This window comes from Neolamprologus brichardi, chromosome 16, assembly GCF_056152115.1.
Source record: "Neolamprologus brichardi isolate AB-2024 chromosome 16, ASM5615211v1, whole genome shotgun sequence".
NCBI lineage: Eukaryota > Metazoa > Chordata > Actinopteri > Cichliformes > Cichlidae > Neolamprologus > Neolamprologus brichardi.
This window is the reverse complement of record NC_142119.1, coordinates 25,265,109-25,279,699: the sequence shown is the minus strand read 5'-3', so window position 1 is coordinate 25,279,699 and position 14,591 is coordinate 25,265,109. Positions and strand designations below refer to the sequence as shown.

Sequence of the window (14,591 nt, the reverse complement as noted above, 5' to 3'; positions counted from 1 at the left end):
GAGTTTAAAGTTTAGAAGTTTTTCTTGTTAGGACAAACTTCACAAAATCAAACATCCTTTTTTCCTGTGATTTAGATATTAGAAAAGATACTAGTCAAAAAAAAGAAATACAACTGCTGCGAAAAAGTTTTCAATCTTTGCATTACATCGTCATTTTGAAACCCAAACATATGCTGCCCGATTGGTTTTAGTCAACTGCATGATTTTTAAATTGTTTATGGAAGACAAATCAACTTGCACACAGCAGAACTGCTTTAGTTTACAGCATTTTCAAGCCAGTGGTCTTAAAACACACAAAACAGTGTATTTACAACATTGTTATCAGTGTCTCCATGCCACGACTGACTGAATCTGACCGAGTCTGGGCTATTGGCAAGTTGGATACTGGCATGTGTGTCTGAGCTGCTGCACACTTCCACGGTGTCCACGAAAGCATTGTCTCTGATGTGACTGTTCTTGGCAGAACTGAACAGAGGTACCAAAATGCGGTCCTCCAACTTGTACTTGTGCCATTCTTGCAGCAGCACCCCACCCTGCAGTTGTTTCAGCAAGACAGTGCCTACCCCCCACACTGCCAGAGTAGCTCAAGCTTTTCTGGATCAGGAGCACATCCAGCTACTTCCTTGGCCAGCATTTATTCCTGATATGTCTCCTACTAAAGATGCCTGGAACTTGCTGGGTGGGCATGTTCATCAGAGGCAGCCACAATCAATGACCACTGCACAGCTGCGGTATGCACTCATCCAGGACTGGAGAGCAATTCTTCAACAACAGAGCCAGACACTTGTACAGACCATGTGCAGACAAGTGAATGCTTCCATCACGCCCAGAGGAGGCCCAAAAACTCATATTAAATGTCTTGTTTATGCATATAGTAATGTAGTTCAAACATAACCTTGCATTTCTTTTTTTGACTAGTATAACATCTATAGTCACAAATAAACTCATATGTTTCCAAATAGATGCAAAACCCATTTAGTTAACGGAGATAAAAAATAAAAACAAACTTAAACAATTTAGTGTACTTACAAAACTAAATTAAAATTTACAGAAAATATCTTTATTTTTAGTCTTACATTTGTCAACACAAACACAAGGAAGCACTGTTGCATATGTTTCTGGAGACCGGCTTGTTATGACTGTGAGTCAGCAGCCTTCATACACATGCTGTAATAAACTTATTATACCATCTGATATATAAATATATATATTGACTAAACCTACACTGAACTAGAAAGAAAGAACTAGATTAGCTGTTTTCACCAGTTGCTTATACCATTTCAGTAGGTATAATTTGGCATAGCACAATAAATACAAGAGGAAAAATAAATGACTTAACTATGATAGTTATAGTAGTTATAGTTAAGTAGTTATACAACTGAAAATGTATCAAGTATAACAAGACAAAAACAGTAAGTATGGCAAATCAAAGCCTAAATACATGAAGCCAATAATTTGTTGCATTTCTACAGTTAAAGCATGTAAGAGAAGCAACATGCGAGATGAGACACAAGGGCACCACAGTGTTACAGAAGGGAGCACACAAAACTGTAAGCCACTGGCAGCAGAGTCATAAAAATTCCCCAGCTCTAGATGGGGTCAAGTTAGAAGAAGCACTACCCTTGTGGTGGTGTCAGGTTTATTTTCCGAACCTGACACAGAATCAAGACTCCCCCAATTCTGCTCAGGGTCCTTGAGCAAAACAGACACAGATCAATGCACTGGGCAGCCATACATGAAACCCAGCTGACATTCACTAACAGAAAGAAGAATACTGAGAAATGAACCAAAAATGTAGGATAAAAATAAGATTGAACAGAAACATTGTATGTTCAGAATCTAAAAATGCTGGCGGTCGCTCATAACGGTGTTTTCAGACACTGCGATACACTCTGGTACAAAGCTGTGGTTTTTTTTGTTCTTTTAGAAATCAGGCTGCAGAAAGCATTCAAGCAGAAGTCAATCAGTACTGCATCATCATTTGTGCACCAGACCATACATCTGAACTTGATATCAATCCCAATCTTATCACATGTTACTTTTTGTTATGCAACAAATCAACGATTCAAGCACACATTAGTTTTATCTGGCCTTTAAACGAATATAAAGCCTGCTAGTTTCTCTTTTAGACACTCAATACTGGGTGTAAGGGTGCCCTCTGCTGTTTTTTGGACCCACAAACACCTTCATTTTAAATGGCTGGCTATGATCCTGATTAACATTTCTATTTAAAATAAAGCAAAATCCCTCGCAAATGCCTGTTTGTATGTTCTGTAAGAGTCAGTTTCTCCTATTTCTCATTTCCGCAAGTCATTTCTGAATCCTAGTTCTATTTGTTAGATAAAGGAGTAATGTTCTAGCTCCATTATCATCTTAAATTACTTTGCTGGTGACAGAATCTGCCATCTCCTTTTCATTCACCGGAGCAGGTTAATGGAGAAGCCAGGTTTCTTATAAGAGTCAAAGAGTAGCTGTGTGGCTTTAGGTCTTGTCTCTTAAACCCAGGCACTACTTGTTTCATCAGAGAAGAATCCCACATTTGCTGACAGTGAAATACCACATAGGAGAAAAACATTAGAAAAAGAGCAACTGGTTACGAAGGTGTGAAGAGAAGGGAAAAATACAGATCAAAGAGAGGTGCACTGAGAACACGATCTAGACGATTTGAGAGTCTTTAGATAAGATCTAACAAAACCAACGCCACAAGGTTACAACATCCTGCAATGACAGTGTTTCTATAATACTGCTTGTCTCTGCAAGCTTTGGGTAAGGTTGCTGAGTTTATAATGTAGATGACTCTGCAGGTCAAATTGGGACAAAGCAACAAGGACACTGGCTCTGCAGCCCACACATTTCCCAAAGCAAAGCTATCAAGTGTATCAGACACTACCTGGACTGCATAAACCCTGCATGCTGTCTGTTTTGTACTTTTAAGAGGAATACACATGTAAAAAATGCATTCATTGCACTACACATTAGTAATGTGGCTCCAATTCCAAAGCTTGCATAATTTGTGTATCAGTGACCATAAATGCAGTCTAAATTAGAAGGTGATGACTGTAATAAACGTAACTGTCAAACTCTGATGTACTGCAGCACTTGTTTCTATCCATTTAGCATTCTTTGTTATGACTTCCACATACGACCCACCATAGTCATCTCCCTTTCTATTGACACCAAGCTATGTTTGTGCGTAAATACGACGTCATACACAGAAATGACCATGTTATCTACGATGTCCTTCCTTTACCATGTCAGTGAATTTCCACCTCAACGCTCACTTGCACTCTGCCTTCTGGCAATGGCCCCGTGTTCCCACTTCTGTCCTGGCCATCCAGGCGTAATGTTATGTGGAGTCAATATCAGCTGTGTCCAAAAGCTGCACTTCCTCTCAGTAAACTGTGGGAAACAGAGCAAGCGAACTGAGCAATAATCTGCTCCTTTCTGTTACCTAACCACAACAATTAATTTCACCCTGTTTGTCTCCGGCGTGACACATGCAAAGAGCCTCACATGAAACCACTGACACACAGCTGTACCGTCTGACTGTTACGTGGCAGTTGCCCATATTTTTACATAATCTACACAACAGGGTGTAAAGTGTTTGAGGTGCTGAAGAAAGTCGCAGAGCATCGCATGTGTTGACTGGAAATGCAGCACTCTGCTGGAGACAGACACTTCAGTCAGTTCCTCCTCGCTGCCAAAATTCGCTCATGTCGAGTCAATAGCTGAGTTATTTTACGGGGAATGTTTACGCAAACATACCTTCTTCGCTCTCTGAGAAATCTTTGGTGCATGACTCAAAAGCTTCTCCACCAGATATTCTTTGTTCTGTGAAAAAATGGTCAAAATATAACTAAGTTAGATGGATGGAAATCCAAAGGCTGTACGACACGTGAGGAGTACAGTATTGAGCAAGTCTTAAGACACCTTTTATTTCTTTATATTTTGCAAGGAAAATGGGAAATAAGTGCAGCGATTTATTGAAACATTTGCAAACATGCAAGAAAATACTGTATATAAGGCAAAAACAGAAGGACATTCCTGAAGGACATTTAAAGCTTTTCCTTGGATCCATGACTGATCATGTTTCATTGTGTGTTTTTCTATTCAGTTATGCTTTTACTGCTTTGGCAGTGTGTTTGGGACTATTGTCGTTCTGAAAAAAAAAGCTTTTGTCAAACGGACACTTTCCAGATGGCAAGGCATGGTGGATACAAATCTTACGATACTTTCCTACATATACAGTTCAACCAATTTCGATAAGATCCTCAACACCACTGGCTGAAAGCACGATAAGAGCCTCCACTGTGTTTAACACATGCCCCCCATATAACTTTTACACAGTTTTTCTGCTGTACATAGGTTCTACACCTGCTATTTCTATTTTCATTTCTTACTTGTGCAGTTTACTGAAATTTTTTAAGGAAACACTACACAACAGTAACATTTTATACCCGTCAAATTGTGTTATCTTTGGTATTTTTAGTAGATTCAATTAGAGAATTGTTAAGTGTTAAGTGACTTAACAAAAGAAACTCATCTGAAAATCACCTGAAAATGGTCAGGTAAAAAAACTGGACTAAAAATTAGTGAGAAAAGCCGCCATGTCTAAAGAAAGAAAGACCTTCAGAGAGCTGGAGAACTATCGCTCAAGACCAGTTTAAAACTTATTCGAAGGTCTGGCTCTGTGAAAGCAAAACATAAAAAATGGAGGGGTGGCTAGAGACTTTTGCACAGTACTATAAATGGATTTATTAAGTCACTGGTATTAATTGGTTACTGGCTATGCAGAAACAGCAAGATGAGGCTGCAGTACTCTTCACAAAATTATATTAATTAAAATGTCCTTAAAAAGACTATTACTCTAACCGCTAATCTACTTGGAAAAAAAGGATTTTGTAATCTTATAACTTTGCTATAAAGAATTTGGCTATTCACCATTTAACTACTTAACTAATCACTATTATAGTAAATATTTCAGGAATACACAGTGCTTATTATAAGAGAGCAACATTTAAACTTTATGCCCAAAATGTACTCCATTCTGAATAATAATATTATTAATAATAATTTATATAATAGCAATAATACTACTATTTCTCATATATATTAAATAATAGTAGCTAGGTTATGTTTTATGTCATTGCTGATTCATCCAAGTAAGTATAAACATCAAAAATGCATAAAAAAGCATTCACTGCATGTATATCTGACTCATTGCTGGCATAAATCCAAACGGACAGCAATAATAATAAAAGATAGTGAGATGAGACAAATACCTTGGCCTTTTGGAAGAATTTACACTTCAAAAGCTCTGCGGCTGTAGGCCTAGAGATAAAACAAACAAAGAAAAAAGAAAGCATCATTACAGTTACTGAATGTTACTCACGATTGGGTCATTTTACTGACCAATAATTGCATCAGCTCTCTCCATTGACATATTTGCCTGCTACATAAACATGCTGCTAACCTTTTGACAGGATCCTTCTGAAGGCACATAGATATTAGCTTTCTAAATGATTTTCCATATTTTTTTAAAGTTTCCTTGTCCTCAACACCTGTCTCTAGAGAGGGTGGATCATTCTGAAGGGTAAGCATTAAAACCTGAAAAGACAACAGAAGTGGTCATAACTGCCAACACATTTCACCACCAGTACAAAATCTGTAGATGAGGAAAAGAAACTAAGAGCAGGAAACTGTGGGAAATGTTGTGGAACATAAAAATGAGTATCTCTTAGATGAAACGCTGCCTGTTTATTAGCTCTTAGGTTTCCCAATTACAGAAAGAGCAGCAAGCCAAACTGCTCTCTTTCCACATAAAATTCATCATTAGTAAGAAAACCTCAAAGACGTTTATTTAGGAGAAGGTTCATCAAGGCTTATGGCCAGTTTCCTTTTCTTTTTTCTTTGCCAGCACCAGTGTATGTTACAAGACTGATTAAATAACACTGAATGAACACATACTTTCATGGGAGGGTAGCAGTGATAGGGGGCAGAGCCTGTCGCCAATTCAATCGCTGTAATTCCAAAACTCCATATATCTGCTTTAAAATCATAGCCCCGAACCTGCAGACACAGAATTACAGTACCGTGTAATACCAAAGTAATGCTTAAGGGCTTTATGTTAAGACAATACTGCTATTGGTTGTCATGTCAAAAATAACAGCATTCCATTTCAAAAAGGGTTAGCATTAAGCAGAGACAAGATCAGGCAAATACATTTTACATAATAATAATAATAATAACTTTTTTGTATAGCAGTTTTTATGTGTTTTAACAGTCTGGATGAAGACACACATTTATATTTAAGTGTAAATATCCCAACATACAGTACAAAAAACAACACATTCACACTAAGGTTCTTACATTTGTCTTATATAGCTAAAAATCATGGGAGGATGATTATGGAAAAGCTGACATATTATAAAGAGTGTTCTTGTCTGCTTATGCCTGTCCTTATAGCTCACTGGGTTAAGCAGGTGACCCATATGGCAATAGACCAGCAGTCCCCAACCTTTTTTGTGCTACGGACCGGTTTAATGCCCGACAATATTTTCACGGACCGGCCATTAAGGTCGCGGACAAATACAGCAAAAAAAATGATACAACCAAGACAAAAACTGTGGTATTTTGTAAATAATTGACACGAATTCACAGTGTAATTGTGTAACTTTATTAGCAGCGTCCTCTTGAAACGCGTCCTCCTGCCCCTTAATGCTCTCTGATCGTTATGGCAACGCGTAAATATTTCTTTCAAAATAAGATACACAAGTACAACATGGGAAAAGACCCAGGGATACATAGTTAATGATAAAAACCCTGAAAACCATAAATTTTACACCCGAGCCTCAACTCTCGCAGCCCGTTATCAAACGACTCACGGACCGGTACCAGTCCATGCCCCGGGGGTTGGGGACCACTGCAATAGACTATTGCAGAAGCCTAGGTCTGAATCTGTCCTAGGCCATTTACTGCTCATCTTCCCTCACCTTCCAGTCTAATATCATAATCATAATAAAGGATAAAAAAAGGTTTTCAGTAGAAGTTGAAAAAAAAACCCCACTTAATCAGCTGACCTGCAGGGCTGTTTCAAAGTTTATGTGTTCCAACCTTAAAAGTTGGATTTAAAATAACAGTTAATAGGCCTTAATAAAAAAACAAGGTCTCAGCAGGTCTGGGATATGCGCATGACCGTGGCCATGTATGGCCTTGTAAGTGATTAATAAACTGAATCTGAATTTCACTGGAAGCCAGCGATGAGCTAGCATGGTGCTACAGTGGCTAGTACTGTCACCTCACAGCAAGAACCTCCTGGGTTCTGTGTGAACTTTGCACATTTTCCCTGTGTCTATGTCGGTTCTTTCTGGCTACACCCACAATCCAAAGACATGCTAATTGGTGATTCTAAATTGGCTGTAGGTGTGAGTGTGAGAGTGAACGGTTGTCTGCCTCTCTGTGTTGCCCCTATGACAGACTGGCAACCTGTCAAGAGTATACTCTGCCTCTCAGCCTATGACAGCTGGAATAGGCTCCAGCCCCCCAGCAACCCTGAATTGGATAACCAGAAGAAGATGGATGAATGATCAGTGAAGGGAAGGAAGCACAGGGTTGATGTGCAAGTGCTTGTTAGCAGCCTAGCTGCTGCTTTTATGTTTGTGGAGTGTTGAAGGGAGGAAACAAAGGCAGACTGAATGAATCAAAAGTGAGCACTCTGATGAAAAGATCTGAAAGCAAAATACAAGAACCACATAAAAAGCCCAGAAAGCAACGCAACACAACCTAAAAGAGTACATGAAAATACTGTAGGGAGGACTTTCTCAGTGGCTTAATGGACTGACATCTATACTAACTCTGGAGAAAATAACTTATGTATTAAGAAACAAACTGGACATGTTTTGGGCCATATGGTCAAAATTCTAGAACTTTACCGGGCCGCGTTTGTTACCGGGCGTGAGAGTTGAGGCTCGGGTGTAAAATTTATGGTTTTCAGGGTTTTTATCATTAACTCGGTTTCCCTGGGTCTTTTCCCGTGTAGTACTTGTGTATCTTATTTTGAAAGAAATATTTACGCGTTGCCATAACGATCAGAGAGCATTAAGGGGCAGGAGGACGCGTTTCAAGAGGATGCTGCTAATAAAGTTACACAATTACACTGTGAATTTGTGTCAATTATTTACAAAATACCACAGTTTTTGTCTTGGTTGTATCATTTTTGTTGTTGTATTTATCCGCAACCTTAATGGCCGGTCTGTGAAAATATTGACGGGCATTGAACCGGTCCGTAGCACAAAAAAGGTTGGGGACCGCTGGTCTATTGCCATATGGGTCACCTGCTTAACCCAGTGAGCTATAAGGACAGGCATAAGCAGACAAGAACACTCTTTATAATAGGTCAGCTTTTCCATAATCATCCTCCCATGATTTTTAGCTATATAGACAAATGTAATTTGTGCTAATTTGATATGTCTGTCTGACCCCCCGTTATGATTTGCTTTATTTTGGTTTCAATCATTGTCTTTTGTCATTATTTTATCTCTTATTCTCGTATTTTACCACGGTGCATTATGTAAAACTTGTTATAACCAATAAATAAATATGTAAAAAAAAAAACACTTGGCTATTGATGCACATGGGGTGTTTAGGGAAGTGAACAACAACTGGAGCAAACTAGACACAGATGTAGATAATCAAGGCAATGAGAATGGGGAGGAAGTAAAACAAGACAAAGCGTAAGAGACAACTAAAAAAGTAAAACAGGAACTGAAGCATAACACCAGCTAAAACAAAGAAATGCTGATACATGAAAGAACTAACATAGGGCAACACAGACTTGAAGATATAAAGGAAGGCACAGAAAACAACAAAATTGAGGGAAGATAACAACCAACCCAAACTAACAAAGCTAAGTTTTAAAAAAATTCACTCTGGGACAAAATATCAAGAGCTCAAAAATAACAGGAAATATTGCACAAGGTAAATGGATGAAAAATATGGAATCAAACCCTAAACCTATAATCAAAAACCAAGGATAGTGAAACCAAACAGAAAACAGTTAATAAAAGACTAGAATACAAAAACCCAAAATAGACCAGTTGCATTTCTTTCCAGTATATAACATAAACGTTTTCATCAGCTCTTGCCTCGATCTTGCCTCGACAGAAACAGACTCACCTGTTCCATCACCTCTGGTGCCATCCAGCATGGTGTGCCAACAAAGGTCTTTCGAACTTTGTTTCTAGTCATGTCACCCCCTGTAGCTAGAAATGCACTCACTCCAAAATCTGTAAAAAGAAAAGCATCAGAACAACAGAGAAGATTTTAGAACAACAACACATAGTAATTTGCTCATTTAAAAATCTATGTCAAAACCCTGTGTGACTGCTGCAGGGTAAAGAGTAAATATTGAACATCAAAGACATTGTTCATTTTCATTTTAGCTTGTTTACTGCATCACAGTCTGAAAAGCCGATCTCCTCTGAAATGAGTGCTGCATGCATGCCTATGTAATGAGCTGGTCAAAGAGAGCAGATTCAAAATTTGTGTGCATACTGTGATTTCGGTCTTTAAGTGCCCTGAAAAGTGCCTGCAAATTAAAATAAGTTATTATTATTATTATTGACAAATCTGCAGTGACTGTATGGTGATATTATGTCAGCATTATTGTTGAATCTATTCCAGAATTTAGGCGCTACTGAGTGGAAAAGGACATCCAACCCAGTACTAGCAAGGTGAATCTAATTAAGTACGTAATAACATGGCTAGTGAGTGTAAGCTTTGCAACAAGTCTGTTTAAGAACAAGAACAAGAGGCAACATAGTGTGAATCCAGTATCAGCCAAAATAATGCATTCACATCAGGACCCTGAAACTCATTAACTCAACGGGTTACACTTGTGCTTTTCCTGCTGTGCTTATTTGGTAACCTGCAGATATTTTGTTTTTATTTTATTACAGAGTCAAATGCTTTTTCTAATTCCTGTAATTGTTTTTATTAAAGGCTATAATCAGTCACTTCAATTAAATATAACAGACAGCATTAAAAAGCTGACAGCTTCAATGGAGTAACTGATTAAGCTGACACACAATAATTAAAAAAGAATTATAATTCTCAAATTAAAAAAAGGAAAACGGAAACATACATTATTGCTCTCTGTTAATTATTACAACCTATAAAATCAATTCCACCATCTTACCACAAATACAGTGCATGCATTTAGTGTGAAAATAACCAAAAAAAGAGGTTTAAGAGAGTGTTACACAGTATTCAACAAACCTGCAATCTGAACAGATCCGTCTTCCCCCAGTAGTATGTTCCCAGCTTTCACATCCCTGAGGTCAACAAAACAATAATGCAGTCAAACAACAAAGTCATGTGGAGCAGCATTGATTCTTCCACTCCTGTTAACGTGTCGCCCTAACCATCACCATATAGAACTATGCCCATGGGTGTCGTAGAGGGTTAAGTCTGACTCACATTGACCTTGATAACCAGAAAGTGTACAGATCACGGCTGAGCTACAATCCAATGAATGAACGTATTTGTGTTCATTTTCAACATTACCACTTGGTTTTTTAGATAGCGGATCATATTTTCAATCAAACAATGTTGATTAAACAAAGGAAAAAGATATAAACCAATACCTGTGAATTTGTCCGTTTCTGTGTAGATAGTCCAGACCCTCCAGAACTTCGTTTAAAATAGTGGCAATGATAGGCTCTTCTAAAGCTCGATTTTTATCATCTTCTTTGCTTATGTGCTTAATTATATCGAGCATAGATCCTAAAAAGATGCCAGCCAAGAAAAGAAAACATGGTTAATTTTTAGAAAATAATGGGAAACAAAAATCTGTTGAGTGATTAATTTATGTTACATTTCAGTGTTTGTGTATTTGTATATTTTGGTATTTTTAGATTTGTTTTATTGCAGGGAGCAGCTTCTAATTTCGTTGAACATCTGATGTTTAATGACAATAAAAAGGATTCTGATTTTCCCTTTTAAGGCAAACATGTAAACCACTACAGTTACCTAAAGTACTACAACAACAAATGAGCCAGAATGATCGTATTGTCTTTACAGCTGAAATTACTTAATTCAGTGATTTAAACCTATGGTTTCCTAGTTAGTTACCACTGTTGGGTGTTACTGCAATCACATTACATTGATTTCAGTTCGTGTGCTGGAAAATGTCAGAGTGGTTTACTGCAAAGATATGGACATTACTTTTATTTTTATTGTACAAAAGAGCAAGAGTACAATGGTAAAGTGCAAGCTGTGTTCAGAAAAAAAACAACCACATTGTACTGGTAACTTTGGCTCCTAATAGCACTGCACGGACAGCCTGCTAACACAAAACTAGCCAAGAACCCAGAGCGATGATAAACCTGAGTGTATGCAGAACCCAGCCCAGCAGCCAGAGCCTGACCTTCAACAGGTATTAAAGGCAGTGATGAGCAGTCAGGCTCACTTTCTACCTGTGCACATTTGTAAAGCAGAATCACTGTTACGTTTTCAGCTTTCCGTTGTATTGTCAGCTTTTTGTTCATAATTAAACACTAAAAGAAACCTAGGGATTTGTGTTGGTGTACAGGATTGGATCCTTAGGTTTATATTGTATAAATATTGTTAAATGGTAATTATATAACATTGTGTTTCAGGTAATTTTACAAAGTAATGAGAAAGTACGGTAACGAGTTATTACTTTCTGTGGAGAGTAATTAAGTTACGTGCTGCTTTATTTTTTTGGGAGTAACAACCCGACACTGGTCTTCAATTGTTGTCCCAGAGATATATAACGGTTACAAAATTAAATTAAATAAAAACAACGAGCAAATGTTGTTAAGTTTAGTCTTCATGAGTGTGGTCAAAGTTGTATTGTGAGGACAATATCTACAAGTGTTCCAACTATAAAGCAAAACTTAATTAAACCTTACCAATGACAAATGATGATACCTAAACAAATAAAAACTGAACTGAGCAAAGCCCACTGGAGTCTAAGCAAAACTAAACTGACCTGATAAAAAAAAAAAACGTAATTAATTATAATGGATTATTATACTGAAACTGGCCTTATAATAAGTTTTGAAATGTCTCAGATGTAACGCTTTTTGTCAACTAGGCATTAACACAGGTTGATACACTGCTGTTCTTTAATCAGATTAAACACAGACCGGTGTAAGGGCATTTAAGACTTATGTTATCACATGAATCGCATGAATGCATCACTAAGCCACCCGTGTCAGGTGAAGCTTACCCCCACTCAGAAGCTTCATGACTAACCAGAGTTCATCCTTCACAACAAAGGAGGTGTAGTATGTGACAACATTGGGATGGTTGCACTGACTCATGGCTTGAATTTCTTTCTATTGGTAGAAGCAAATGACAGGGTATTTCACATACAGGACATCTCATTTATTCAGGGCACTTGCTTTATCTTAATAATCTGCAACAAGCTGCATAAACAACAGGAAAGTTAGAAGATTTCTATGCAAACTGCATTAATAGATAAATGAGAACAATAACAATATGTAGCAGAAGTTAAGCAGTACTACAGGAACCGGGTGTGGTGTAAAAAAACCAAAACACTGGGTTGAGAAAACAGCCCGTTTTTATTGTACTCACCAATAGTTCATCCATGCTGGTCTGGCATTTTTCCAGGTTAATTCTCTTTATGGCTACACGCTCCTGTCTGGGGGTACAGAGGGCTGCCTGCACAACAGCTGTGGCCCCGCTGCCTGAGAATTAGAGCCACAATGAAGCTATGACAAAGTAAACAGGAGCCAAGTGGGAATTGCATCACACACAGCTGGAAGACTAAATTCAGCATCAGTTGGTAGCTTTATGGATTGTCTGGCTCACAGATTCCCAGCTTTTCTGTTTTAGTTCCTAACAGAACTTCTATTTTTTTATCAATGTGATGAGTCGTTTACTCGACTCATTACAAATCAGGCCACGCTGTGGAGTAGCAGAGCTGTTCACACCAAGATGCTGTGACACATGACATATTGCTTACAAACTGTTAGAAGCAGATACGCCAGAGAACACATCACAAATTGTGACTGTCTACAAGTTGAGGTGTGTGTGTGTGTGGTGGTGGTGGGGGGGTCTCACTTACTCATCACTGTCAGCTGCACATAGCGGAGGCGCTACTTCTTATCACTCATGATTTGACTTGTCAGCTCATGTGCACAGTGCATGCAGTTGCCAAAAATATGCATATGGCTTCCCTCTGCTTTTCTTCTATGCATTTAAGGTTAGCAGTATTATGTCTCAGGTGATATAATTTAGGTGATTCATGCAATAAAATAAGTTAGGTTTAAGTTTTAAATGTCTTTGTAAAATAAATACTAACTGATATATTAACATTAATGCAGATACCTGCTGTTTTTTCTGCAGGATAACAACAACATGGAATATTACACCAGTGCTCCACACTGCAGCTACATATAAGCTATGCTTACAAACTGAGTCATGTGTCTCAATTAATCAATAACTCATTAGTCCACAACAGAAAAGTTGTGTTAATCATTTGAATCGAAAAATGTAAAAAATGTTAAAGTTTTTGTCTCTAATTAATATGGGTATAAACTGGATTTCTTGAATTTTTGGACTTAAGCGATCACGTGTTAACTTTATTAAACAACCAAAATAATAATTAGAAAACACAGCGGCGGAGTGACTTTTTAGGGCAAGCTTTATTGTTTTAAAAGTAACAATTCCGCTATTGCCATAGTTTTTAATGATCGCCATTACTGCTATTATTAGCTGTATGAATACTAAGTAGCTGTATATTTAGCTCGTCGTGTGGACATAAGTTATTTGCCACCACAGACGGCACGACGTGGCCTTCACAGATCCGCAGCATCTGTGATTTAAGCAGCTGCTAATAAACTGGACACGTGCCATAAAATCAGCACAGCTGGAGTCAAGCTCGGTGATCCCGCCGGGGAGCCACTTATTGAACGTGACAGTTTCACGCGCGTGCAGCGGCCCAGATTTTTTACCCGACTCCGCTTCGTGAGCTGTGAACCGGTAGTCCCTGACTGTGTCTGGTAACATCCGCATTGCAAAGCGTTGCGGGAGGCTGCTGCATATGAAAAAGCCGGTAGGCCCTCGTCGTCATTCACCTCCGATAACCCACCGCGGGCTGGGTTTCCACGATAGTTACACGGCGTTCAGTACATCCCCGGACACTAACCTATGACTTCCTGCAGCTCGTAGGACTCCCGGGTAATTGGCCAGCTGGTTGTCAGCGGTGGTTGCGGGTGGTGGACAGGAGCTGTACAGTCGCCTTGATCCGCCATGATGAAGATGATGATGCTGCGCTTGTTAGCAGCCTCTCTCTCAGACTGACGGGCAGCGAGAGAGGAAGAGAGAGAGAGAGAGTCAAATTTGACCTCACCTCCTCAGTGTTAGTGTCAGCTGGCAGCTGCAGGAGAGGAAGAGCCGCCTCTACCGCAGAGCGAGCACAACCCGGAAAATAACGGATCGCGTGCGCGCGCTCGAGACAGTGACTAGTGATTAAGATGTTTTATTATACACCTAATTTAAAACCTCTGTTAGAAGAATGGTTACATTACATATATTAAGGA

General features: G+C 38.6%; 1 protein-coding gene across 1 annotated transcript in view; it reads right to left on the bottom strand.

Annotated features, from left to right (window-relative positions):
• Positions 1 to 14,457, bottom strand: part of stk39 (serine threonine kinase 39) — a 34,884-nt gene extending 20,427 nt beyond the window's left edge. Inside the window, exons 1-10 of the mRNA XM_006788515.3 lie at positions 14,198 to 14,457; positions 12,622 to 12,734; positions 12,254 to 12,362; positions 10,644 to 10,782; positions 10,276 to 10,331; positions 9,175 to 9,284; positions 5,968 to 6,069; positions 5,474 to 5,607; positions 5,283 to 5,331; positions 3,766 to 3,831 (exon numbers count right to left, since the gene is read on the bottom strand). Coding sequence (XP_006788578.2) covers positions 3,766 to 3,831; positions 5,283 to 5,331; positions 5,474 to 5,607; positions 5,968 to 6,069; positions 9,175 to 9,284; positions 10,276 to 10,331; positions 10,644 to 10,782; positions 12,254 to 12,362; positions 12,622 to 12,734; positions 14,198 to 14,303 — 984 coding nt within the window. The 5' untranslated portion in view covers positions 14,304 to 14,457. The remainder of the gene's footprint in view (positions 1 to 3,765; positions 3,832 to 5,282; positions 5,332 to 5,473; positions 5,608 to 5,967; positions 6,070 to 9,174; positions 9,285 to 10,275; positions 10,332 to 10,643; positions 10,783 to 12,253; positions 12,363 to 12,621; positions 12,735 to 14,197) is intronic.
• Between the last annotated feature and the right edge of the window lie 134 nt (positions 14,458 to 14,591).